This window comes from Pan paniscus, chromosome 14, assembly GCF_029289425.2.
Source record: "Pan paniscus chromosome 14, NHGRI_mPanPan1-v2.0_pri, whole genome shotgun sequence".
NCBI classification, from domain to species: Eukaryota; Metazoa; Chordata; class Mammalia; order Primates; family Hominidae; genus Pan; species Pan paniscus.
In genome coordinates, this window is record NC_073263.2 from 111,916,581 (window position 1) to 111,929,309 (window position 12,729).

A 12,729-nucleotide genomic window follows, 5' to 3' on the forward strand; every position below is an offset into this window, starting at 1 on the left:
ACTGGAGTTCGTGTCACCGCATGTAGTTGCCATGGGGACAAAATGAGAGAAACCATGTTTAAAACTTGTAACAACGCATCATCTCAAAAGACACAAACAGTTAAACGATACTGTTCATTATCCTGTTTCTTAGGAAGTAGTACCTCTACATGGTCTGGTGGTGGGAGCAGGGCGGGGGGCAGGGGACACGACATTACCACTCCTGTCCACAGCGTCTGCTGGCTTCTGAGAAGTACTTTGTGGAAATATTTTTCTCAAGGATGTTGGAGGAATATTAGGAGCTTTAGAAATTTAGGAGCTTTTGAGATTTATGCAAAGACATTTAAACTAGACTCTTCACTTTCTGGGAGTAATTTTTATTTTTAATGTCACTTATCACAAAAGGAAAGAAAGAGATGAAAATAACTGTTCCTGTCGGGACTTTTTGACTGAGGATGGAAGTTGATAAGGACGATGATTAGCACAGAGGAAAACCCTTGGCATGTACCTGGTCCTCCCAGCTGCTCTTTATAGATGCACCACACTTCCTTAGTGGGCAGGAAATCCTGGGGAGAAGCTCCATCCTGATGACCAAAGCGTGGCCTCCTCGGGCCATGCTGTAAATGTCCATTTAATCCCAGCAAGGCAGGCTTTACATTGTGCACAGCGGAGAGGGCTCCATCTGGGAGGACTAAGGTCTAACTCACATTCTGCCCAGGCTCTTCCTGGCCCTCTCTCAGCGGGGAAGCTGGATGGAATTCTGTGAAATGTTCCATCTCATCAGAAGCTCAGGATGGACTGTTTAGAAGTGATGCCATCTTGACACTTACTAGAATGGCTATAGCCCAAAAAATGGAAAATCACAAGTATTGGTGAGGATACAGAGGAATTGGAACCTTTGTGCATTGCTGGTGGGAATGTAAAAGGGTGCAGTCAGTGTGGAAAAAGAAATTTAGCAATACCTCAAATATGTGATACTCGTGCACACATATTTATAGCAGCACTATTTAGCAATTCCACTCCTAGGAACACACCCAAAAGAATTCAGAACAGAGACTCAACTAGTCACTCACACACACATATTCACAGCAGCACTATCCACAGTAGCCAAAAGGTAGAGACACCCCAGATGTCCATGAACAAATGAATGAACCCATTGTGGTCTATCCGTACAGTGGAATATTATTCAGCCATCAGTGAATGAGGTAATGAACCCCAAAAACATGATCACTAAAAGAAGCCAGACACAAAAGGTCACACATCGTATGACTGATTCTATTTATTGGTAAATCTGTAGAGACAGAAAGCAGAGTGGTGGTTGCCAGGGGCTGGGAGGAAAGGGAATGGGGAGTGATTGATTAATGGGCTTGGGGCTTCCTTTTGGGGTGAGGAAAATGTTTGGGAACTAGATAGAGGTGGTGGTCACACAACATGGTGAATGCACTGAAAGGCACCGAGTTGTATCCTTTAAAATGGTTAGCTTTATGCTGTGTGAATTTCACTTCAGTAAAAAGAAAAGTTTACAGCATACTCCAGGAAAGGAAAGACTAGAGTTTTTCATTCCAAAGTCAGACTCCCTAACCAAGAAATAAAGATGAGAAAGGGGTTTACTGACAGTGAAAGGAAAATGAGTACATGATGTGGTTAGCCACTTTCCCCCATCAAAGGGAATTGAGGAAGGGTTGACGAATGCAGATAAGAATGTGGTTTTCATCAATAAGACGTGCATATTTCCATTTTGGTTAGTAGCAGATGTTCCCTTTGAGTTGACTGTATGAAATAATCCCACTGGTCACTGCTGCTTGTTTGGTTGGCTAAAAAATAATAATAATCCCACTGGATAGATATGTAGTTTATGGGCAATAAAGAGACAGTCCTGATAAGAAACGTTTTATCCCCCAGAAGACAGCCGGCAGACACTAACAAACCGCAGGCCTCAACATAGTGAGGGGAGCGTAGAGTTTCGTGGCATGGTATGTAATCTTAAGAAGGTTATAGTCTAGCATAGCCACAAACTAAACAAAATTGAGCACCACTGGGAAGGATCCACAAAAGTCGGAATCAAAACATAGTTTGTTCCCAAACTTAACAACAAATGTCGTGTAGGAAACCACTAAGCATTGGAGATAGAATGAGTCTGGGATATCATGCGTCCAGGGCCAGGGCCACCCGTCTTCCATGAGTCTCCTCGCCTAGGTAGAAACACAGTGGCAATAGCTTCTATTGTAGAATGTTCTCCAAAGACACTAAAGTGCACAAGCTTCACCATGACTTAGGAGGCCTGAGATTAGGCTGCCCGAGGTGAGTACTGATGTGGCATTGACAGGACCCCTCTGGGACACGTGGACGGCAGAGGAGAACCCACTGTCTCTAGAACTCTGACTTTGGTCCAGACCAGGTTACCCTGAGGGAGATTTCCCAGCTCCCCTTGGTTTGAGGGGACAGGGGTCCCAAGATTCGGGATACATCATCTTCCATCCACAGCCTTAATCTGCGTGGATAGCTTCCACCCCAAAAAGTCATCTTAACTACTTCCCCTGATGCCTGGGGCCTAACATCTCAAGGAATTGCCAGTTAGGAACAGTAATGAATTTGGAGGTGAGATCTCCCCACACCCCTCCATGCTACTGCCTCAGTGACATTAACACTGTACCCTGGGCTGCGTTTTTAAATTCCCATTTCAATTCACTGTGTGGATTGCTGAGAATGGCATTATGAACATTCTGTGAAGACAGACACGTCTCAGCTGAACAGTTTACGTAGGAAGTTACCTAGAGGCAACAGAAGAAAAGCCTAGAAAAATGGCTCAAGTTCCCCCTCAATCTCAGGGCAAGACAGGAATTTGACATTTCACAGCAAATGGGGCTTGGCAAGTAAAGGTGCCGTGTGATGAATCAACAGCGGACTCATTCGTCTCAAGAGGAAATTAGGACGCACATTTTTTTAAGTTTGGGCTAGCCTGTGAAATGTTAAAATATAACTATAATACAATAGTTAGTTCCAGCCATAGGAGAGATAGAACTTCCCCTCCCCTCCTTTCTCATTTTTAAAACATTTTTATTGTGGTAAATTTATTTTTAATTTTTTTAATGTAACATTTTAAAATTTTTGTTGTATTAAAAATATGCATATGTCCTCGCTTATGAGTGAGGGGGAGCTGAACAATGTGAACACATGGACACAGGGAGGGAAACAACATACCCGGGGCCTGTGGGCGGGTGGGGGGCCGGGGCCTGTGGGGGGAGGGAGAGCATCAGGACAAATAGCAAATATGTGCTGGGCTTAACACCTAGGTGATGGGTTGATACTTTATTGTATTAAGTTCCAGGGTACTAATAAAATAAAACAAATGCATAACATCGAAATTACCTTTTGAGTCATATTGGCATGTCTGATTCAGTGGCATTAAGTTCTTTCACGTTGTTGCGCAACCTTCACCACCAATCCATCTCCAGAACTTTCTCATCTTCCCAAACCGAGGCTCTGTCCCCATGAAACACTGCCTCCCCCTGTCCCTCTCTGCCCGGCCCCTGGCAGCCCTCATTCTACTGTCTGTCTCCATGGATTTGAGCGTGCTAGGGACTGCATATAAGGGGCCTCTATACAGGAGTTGTCGTTTTGTGACTGGCTCATTTCACTCAGCACAGAGTCCTCAAGGTTCTTCCGTGTCACAGCCTAGGGACTGCTTCCTTCCTCTTTAAAGGCTGAGTCCTATTCCATTGTGTGGGTGTCTACCCATTGTTGGACACTTGAGTGGTTTCCACCTTTTGGCTATTGTGAATCACGCTGCCGTGCGTGTAAGTGTACCAAAGCTAGCCCCTGCTTTCTGTATGCCCAGAAGTGGAATCGCGGGATCCCGTAGTGATTCTCTTTTTTTAATGTGTTAAGGAGCCGCCAGAGTGTTTTCCAAAGCAGCTGCACCATTTCACATGCCCACCAGCAGCGCACGGAGATTCTGATTTCTCCACATCCTCACCAATACTTATAACTTTTTTTAATAACAGCTATCCTATTTAGTGTGGACAAACATTTTTATATGTTTCAGAAGCTCTTTTTTTTTCCTCTATGTGAACAAAAGGAGAGATTAACCACTTAAACATCTGAGGGTCTTTTTGATATTTGAGTGCAATACACATTTCCACACTTACTGGATGCATTATATTGAGGAAAATAGAGATAAAATTGTAGAAATTCATTTGGAAAATTTTTTATACTGAAATGACCTTAAAAAGAACCCAAGTAAGTTAATTCTTTCATCCCAACCCAGTATTATCATTTCACAATGACATGACTTTAGTAATTTAGGATAATTTTTTTCTCACATTCCATATTTTCTCTTCTTAAACTCTATGACTTCTTTTGTTAGCTATCATGGCAGTAGATGATAGTTTACATATAATGTTCCCTGTAGATTATAGCTCTTTAAAAACAAAAAAATATATAGTTTTGAAAGTAACCGTAACTGATCATGAGTATTTATTGTGATTAATTGTGGAAATTGAACCTACGTTGTTCCCACAGGGTCAGCCTGGGCCAGTGGGCCCCCAGGGGTACAATGGGCCACCAGGATTACAAGGATTCCCAGGACTGCAGGGACGCAAAGGAGACAAGGGTGAAAGGGGAGCCCCCGGAATAACAGGACCCAAGGGCGACGTGGTACGCACCGCTGTTGTATTCCCCTGGCCTCATGAGGGTGGCGGGTATCTCAGCCTTGGTTAATTGCATTTGCTTTCTTCATAGGGAGCAAGAGGCGTTTCTGGATTCCCTGGTGCCGATGGAATTCCTGTAAGTTTTATGGAAGACTGGAATTTTAAAACATTGCGTGCATTCTAGGCAATACATTTGTGACTTAAAGAAACATTTTGAATGAGACCTCCTTTTTTGTTTATAACATAAAACGTGGGGACTATACGTGCGTATTCTCCCCGCGGAATTCAGTCAGACAGTGAACAAATTGTTTGCTTTGTAAACGTCCTTATAGACTTGGCTTCAGAATTGAGACGACTTTGCTAAACTGCACATTGTTTGGTAATAAAAAGCTAGAGTGCTATCCAGATACTCACCCTAAAGAGCCAGTCTTGTGATCTCGTTCGAACTATAGAGCAACCTGCATATAAAGTCGTTCAGCCAAGAGCATGGGCAGAATGAAGCCCTGCTGAGCATTTGTGCAGCTTCTCAAGTTCTTTACAGCAACCTCACATAAAACGAAAAACAAAAGGCATGGTTTGTTCATGAGAAAAATCTCAAAATGCAATAAAATGTGTTTTTATAACCTAGTTTACTTTACTTCTTGTGGCATAAAAAAATAAACAAAACAGCCTGACTCACAGCCTTCTTCACAGGGACCCACGAGCAGATTTCCCAGGGTTGGCTTCCTGGCCAGACCTGACCTCAGGGATCAATGTGTTTATCGCACGTTCTGACCCACCTCCCATCCGGCTACTGCTGTGGTTCTGAGACATCTGCTTCACAAACCTCACACATACACACAGATGTGTGTGCCCGTGTCCTGCAGAGGCAGGTTCTGTATCACCACACACGCACACGCACAGGGAGAGAGACTCCGTTCCCAGGCTGCACGAGTAGGGCCATGCCTTGCAGAAGAGAAGGAAGGAATGAGTGAGTGGAGGGCAGTGCCAGAGAACTCATGCGTTTCCATGAGATCTTTAGTCCTACCGTCGAGGAGACATCTGCAGAGCAGAAGGAGACAGTCAGGGCAAAATAAAGGAAGTCACATTTGCGAAGACAAGAGCTGCAAGCCAGTGATCTCGGGGCTACCTGAATGGTAGGCTCAAACAGGCACTTGGGTTCACCACACGGCCCTGAACAAATACGGAAATAATGTTCACGTCAGTCAGAATCTTGAGAAATGGACAGAAATGAAGAATCTGCACAACCCAAAGATTAAACAAATTAGGAAAGTATTTTCATACCAATGGCCTGAATCTAAATCACCCGTTTTTAAACTACTCTTTTGAACTCTTTGGAGTGTCTTTCAGTTTTGTCTCCAGCTGAAATCTGAGTTAAAATGGAATGACATTATGGAAAGCAATTGCAACTCATCTGTACCAAGTTTCCTTCATGTTTCCACTTTACACTCACTTAATATCAGAGGCAAATGTCTCACAAACTAGGGAGGAAGTAATCATAATTTGGAGGAATGATTGTAGTGAGCAGGTGAAGACCATTTTCTACGGAACCTGCTGCTCAAAGGATCCAGTCTCTTAACCGCAGAACTCTGATACTACAAATTAAGTTAACATAAATATCACCTGCCGTAAGTAATCAGTTAACAAATGTAGCGTTTGAGGGACCTGGATCATTTTAGCTGATTAGAAGTTATATATAAGAAGCGATATGCAGTAAAATCTTAGAGGAGTGGTCTCATATAGCAGTGTATCTAATTTGATGCTGAGCAGAGACAGACATTTAGCTCAATATAACTGAAATTTTTCTTTGAAGCACAATTTCAGACTCAGATTAGATTGACATGCAATTTCAAATAACTTAGATCAGTTCTAAGCAAGTAAGAAAGACCAACGGCAGACAAATAATAGAGAAAAATTTAAACATTACAGTTCATTTTAAGCAAAAGCATCACAGAATACTAAAAATCTGGAGCAGAACATGTGGAGAGCTGTTTTCTCAAGCTGAAGTGCAAGGGCCCCTTATGTCTTTATTTGAAAGGCCACTAGAGTGCCAGCTCTGCAAACAGATCGAGAAGCTGCCAACAAACGGGGATTCCTCTGGCTCACCAGAGAGTTTGACTGAAGCCTGTCGGATCTCTCATCTGACGGCACCAGTTCAACCAATGGCTGTGGACATCTGAAGCAAAGAAATGTGCAAATAAAAGTTCTACTTTTTTATTTTATTTCTTAATATCATTCAGGTTACGGAGAACTATATGTAGGATTTGTTGTGTGGGGGTTTTGAGGTTTGTTTGTTTTGTGTTGTTTTGTTTTGAGACAGAGTCTTGTTTGCCCAGGCTAGAGTGCAGTGGTGCGATCTTAGCTCACTGCAACCTCTGCCACCTGTGCTCAAGCAATTCTCATGGCTTATCCTCCCGAGTAGCTGGGATTACAGGTGCCTGCCACCATGTCTGGCTAATTTTTGTATTTTTAGTAGAGACAGGGTTTCACCATGTTGGCCAGGCTGGTCTCGAACTCCTGGCCTCAAGTGATCCACCTGCCTCAGCCTCCCAAAGTGCTGGGATTACAGGTATGAGCCACTGCGCCCAGCCAAGTTTGTTTCTTTATCTTGAAATTTTCCAAATTTCTCAAAGTAACTGTAAAAGACATCCCAATGCTCTCAAAAATCACTCTGGAATATATGTTTGGTTTATTATCAAGAAAACTAAAGTTTAAAAGTAACTACACAATAACAAAGCATATAGCTAAATATCTATTGTTTAAAGAAACAGCAAAACAGGCTGTGGCCAGGTACTACATAAATTATAGATTATTAACCCAGCCCCTGTGTGTCTCCTGGAACCAGCTTAACGCAGTGAAGATGCCCACAAATTTAGCCTGAGTCCCTCTAGTCATTGCAGACACTTGGCTGTGTTGCCTTTCCCCACCCCCAGACATTTCAGAAAACCTGACTTGCTTTATATTCATGTTTAAAATCTAAAAGATCATGTTTCCCAAGAAAGCAAACAAGAGGCAATCGGCTCTTTTAAACATGGCAAGGCCATTGATAAAATCACGTTGTGGGTGTGTCTTCTCTGTTTAGGATGTGGATCTGTGAAACTCACTATCTAAAATGCAGTTGGGTACAACTGATAAGGACCTCCCTGTTTTCCCTGAGAAGGAGGTAGCTGCTTCTAAAATCTTTCCTAGAATTTTTAAAATGTACCTTTACTTGTTTTCTACAGGGATAAGGACCTTCCTGTTATCCCTGAGAAGGAGGTAGCTGCTTCTAAAATCTTTCCTAGAATTTTTGAAATGTAATTTTACTTGTCCCTGCTAATAGACAGTCACTCAACTAGTAAGACAGAAGAAATCCCGACAGTGTACTTCTTACCCAAGCCCAGGTGAAGCAGAACTTTGCTTCAAAATCTTTTCCCTGCTTAGAACGATACCTTATGCCTTCACTTATTTAATCTTTCATTCATTCATTTGTTCACTTTTGAGGTGTCTTTTCCTTGGATTCATGCCGGGAACATGGCTTATGAGAATATAAGACTGTTTTATCTCACAGTTACATGACAACTAGAAGCCTGCTGGTTGGCTGATTCTCTCACTGCTCTCTTTCCCAGGGACACCCGGGGCAAGGTGGGCCCAGGGGAAGGCCCGGCTACGATGGCTGCAACGGAACCCAGGGAGACTCAGGTCCACAGGGGCCCCCCGGCTCTGAGGGGTTCACCGGGCCTCCCGTGAGTATCCCCACAGCACCTGTGCTCCAGGGATGGGCAGACCCCTGCTAAGCCCTGCCTTTATAACCTGGGGGAGCCTCCCGCTCATTGTGGCCAGAACGGAAGCATAACTATATGTTGACGCCCAAGACATGACGTTTCTGGATTCAAGTAACTTCATTTTTCGTATTCTTTAAATGTTAGATAGAAAATCATTGTTGTGGTTGATGTTGTTCAATCTCAGTCTCCCAAGTGTCACTTCATTTTCTCCCAAATTCTCATGCGTAATAGTGGAATCGTAAACGCAAATTAAAAAGCTGAAACCTTGACAAAATTTTGTCCATCACCATCTTTATCAGATTATGAAATACTTTGTGACGTGGGAGTGCAGTTATTCTCCAGCAGATACAATGCAGGAGTTTGTTTTTTAATAGAGGAACTTTTATATAATCATCTGTTTTGTGGCCTCATTTATTTTTTAAGGTCTTGGTAAAACATCCTGAAATGTGTCTTCAGTAGTATGTTGCTACCTTATTTCCAAGAAAATCTTGCAAATTCAGGGTTAGACTAAAATTTTGTTTGGTGAGACTTTTTATTTAAAAACAAAAACTTTAAAGTGGGGAGGGAAGAACAGTCATTAATCACCTTCATCACGTTTTCACCTGAAGCAAATGGAGTTCTCCTCCTACTCAGTTCCACCTCCACCTGCTAGTTCCCCTTTCCTCGGCTGTTTCTGTTTTATGTGGTTCAATTTTTCAATAAACTACATCATCTTCTACTCTATATATCATCAATTTCATTATCAAGAAACATATCTATTACTTTAAGTGATTCTTATAGTAGATGTTGAAAGATATTTACACATGCACATATGTATTATGTATATACCTACTGTTTATATTTGACACAATTCCAATTTTAAAGAATGACCCAGTATCTATTCTGCAAATGGGTGCTTGTGTTAATATGTTCAGTACACTAATGCCAAAGAAAGCACATAATAGTATTATCAGAAATAAAAATAACATTGGCATACTAGAGGGTTGGTTGACAGAGCATTCATTTGGGTTTTGAAAATGATTTAAATCCTAAAGTATTTCTATTTTAACTCTAGGAAAGATATGATTGGGTCAATAGGAAATTAAAGGTCTCACCCTTGTTGCTGAATATGGGGTTGGTGTTCAGAATAACCCCCGTCAGCCTTAAGAACAACTAGACCTTGCCTACAAGTCAATGTTCAATCATCCAAATTACCATAGCTGCACCGAATGTTAATGGACTCTTTTTATTGTTTTTTCTTTTTACAATATATCTGCTAATTAGGGGCCCCAAGGACCAAAAGGGCAGAAAGGTGAGCCTTATGCACTGCCTAAAGAGGAACGCGACAGATATCGGGTACGTTTGCAAGAGATGGGAGGGGTAATGAAGGGACCCGGTGTAAATTCTCAACTAACGAAGTTAATTGCCAAGTGAACTTTGCATATAAGAATGAATGTACTGAAGGCATGCCTAGAATGGCGGCATAATCTAAAAGTCATCTTACTTCCGATCAGGATGTTTTCAATCTTATTTTTAATTGTGTGTTTATCTCTTTCCCATATTCACAATACTCCAAGCCAAATTAGTACTTGTAGTTAATATTAGTAAATATTAATATTACTAAAATATATTCTGACTAAATAACAATATTAGTAAAAATTAATATTAGTAAATTAACATTACTAGGTCCTCATAGGGCTGATCTGTTTGATATGCTTATTTCCAACTCTGCAATAAAAGGTAACTAAATCTAAAGATGGTTAAAAGGTATCACTCTTAAAATTATTTCTTCTCCATTAGGGTGAACCTGGAGAGCCTGGATTGGTCGGTTTCCAGGTAAGTTTATTTTTATCAGACGATATTCCAAACAAAAGTTTAAGAGCTTCAGAACTCCAAGTACCAGTTTACCTCTCTTAAAAACATTCTCCCGCTGCCTATCCATAGGGACCTCCCGGCCGCCCTGGGCATGTGGGACAGATGGGTCCAGTTGGAGCTCCAGGGAGACCAGTAAGTACCTGGACACAGGTGCCCACTCTAGGACCATCGTCCGGTCATCCCTTCCAGATGCCACTTCTTCAATCGTTGACTCCAGATGAGAGCTTTAAGAACAACTATGATGCTTATAGGCGTAGCAGAGAACACCAAGACAAAACGGACCATTCCTTGCACACATTTTGCTGCTGTTAAGGTTGAAGAATAAGGGCTTAAAATTATGGTCACCAGCTCTCTGCCAGTTATGTCAAATTTTGACTTGGTCCCAGCAGGGTGCCCTTCCATCCCCACCCCATACCTACCCAGTGACAAACAGCCCATCATCCCTCGGCAAGGCAAACCAAAGTCCCACAGGTTCATAAGGAGGAAATGGGGTCTGCCTGTGCCACGCCCATGCTAGCAGGCATATCACACCTGGGCTCATTACAGCAGGTGAGATATTGGCCATTGTTTAACAAAATGGCCCTAGAGGGCTCATTGCAAGTAGGGAAGAGCAGAAAAAGGCACTTGCTAAGGCTTGTGTAGCTCTCTGGCCACTCCCACCACTGCACAATGACCTGGAAGGTGGATTGGCCACTGCAAGAGCTCCTGACTCGCTCATTCCCCACATATGTTAGTAATCAGATAAATAGGCCTTAACTTATACAAGGAGCAATTTGGGCTGCAGGTGAGAGAGATCTTCTCACAGGAAGCCATTGCTCAAGACTGAGACAAGCTATCAAGGGACACTAACACCAGTTCCTTGACAGATACTGAGAAAAAAATGAAGTCATATATGTTTGGGGAGACTCAGTCAAACTAACAGTTGGGGGGTACTCATAATTCTCTTCAGATTATAATAAATTACAATAATAATAATAGATTTTGTTTCTACAAAGCAAATTTCCCCGGTGCTGTGAAAGTCATTCTTGCAAGTAGCCCCGTCTGTGAAAGACCTGGTCAAGGTGGCTGAAATCAGGATCATACGAGACGCCGTTGCTGTTTCACTCCATAGGGTTGTTGGCTTAGTCACAGCACACATGCCACATGGTTGGGTTTCATACTTTAAATGCACCGCTCGGAGAAGTCCGGCACAACAGATTTTACTTGCTAGGTCCTTAGCTGCTCTGACAGCTTTTGGTTCTTCACATGAGCCATGCAATCATCCACAACCCCCTCCCTATCCACTCCTTTGTATCCGCTTATTTGTACTTAAACACTCTTCCCCTGCATCTGAAATGCTTTAATCCTAAGCACAGTGTTGACACCGAATGCTCTGCAGAAAGACACACCATGATACTGCAGATGGACTTTCCGCTCTGCAGTGCCAGCTTGTAGATTCATTCTGTCCATGAAAGTTGGCCAAGCTACCAGGAAGAAGTCCTGCATGGAGTCTCGTGGGGACTCCCAGAGGAAGTCAGGGAAGCTGTCGCTGCAGTCACAGGGCCTGGGACCTTGCAAAGGGATCAGAACAAACACAGAGAGGACATGGGTGAAGTCAAAAGCCCAAACACACAAAAGCAAAGCAGAAACAGCTGTCCGTAGACAGCCGGCAGATTCTGAGAACTGGAGCTGACCCGAGTCCCTCTCCCCCAGCATGTCATCTCTGCCAAGCCAAATGCATCAGAAACCTCCATGCATGCTACACTGTGTCCTAAATATACAGTCAATGGCTTTCCCAGAGCTTTCCACCAGATGTTTTCTGGGTCCTGGGGTAAAGAAAACCATTTACACATTTCTTTGTATTTGTACAGGGACCACCCGGACCCCCTGGACCAAAAGGACAGCAAGTAAGTTGGTTTTGGGGGGTGAGGATGAGGGAAGGGGGTACTTAGGTGTTTGTGGGTTTGTTTGTTTTTTACCATAAAACTTCTTGGTTGACAACTATTTATTGTTTATATTATGATGAAAACAGTTTTGGAGGTTTTTAAGACTTAATGTTAAACTCCAAGGATAGATCCATGGTGCCTCTGGACATTGAAAAAGTGAACAGGTGGAATGATTTGTTGTTTGCAAATTAATTACCACATGCCTGTTGCTATATGAAAACCACACTGAGGAACATTTGATTGAAACGAAGATTAGAACAATTTAGGGACAGTTCACATTTATTCACATGCATTGATTTACGAGAATGGACAAAATGTAACTCTATCTGTTGTAGGGAGGCCAATGTCATTCTTCTTATCTGGCTAGAATTAGGTTCTACAGGAGTCTAATGTCAGCCTCTAGGGATATATTCAGTGATAATCAAGTTAGGCTAGAGCCCAAAGCTGTATACTGTTTTCATCCCAGAAAGGTTATTAAGTTGATTGGAACACAGCAAAGTAGGTGGTTTGTTAGAAACTCGGAGGACAGAACTAGGGTTCCTTATTATCTGAGAAAGC

General features: G+C 42.5%; 1 protein-coding gene across 1 annotated transcript in view; it reads left to right on the top strand.

Moving 5' to 3' along the window:
• COL4A2 (collagen type IV alpha 2 chain) overlaps nt 1–12,729 on the top strand; it is a 209,635-nt gene that overhangs the window by 116,404 nt on the left and 80,502 nt on the right. The window contains exons 5-11 of the mRNA XM_034936975.3: nt 4,501–4,635; nt 4,720–4,764; nt 8,237–8,353; nt 9,656–9,727; nt 10,172–10,207; nt 10,316–10,378; nt 12,097–12,132. Coding sequence (XP_034792866.1) covers nt 4,501–4,635; nt 4,720–4,764; nt 8,237–8,353; nt 9,656–9,727; nt 10,172–10,207; nt 10,316–10,378; nt 12,097–12,132 — 504 coding nt within the window. The remainder of the gene's footprint in view (nt 1–4,500; nt 4,636–4,719; nt 4,765–8,236; nt 8,354–9,655; nt 9,728–10,171; nt 10,208–10,315; nt 10,379–12,096; nt 12,133–12,729) is intronic.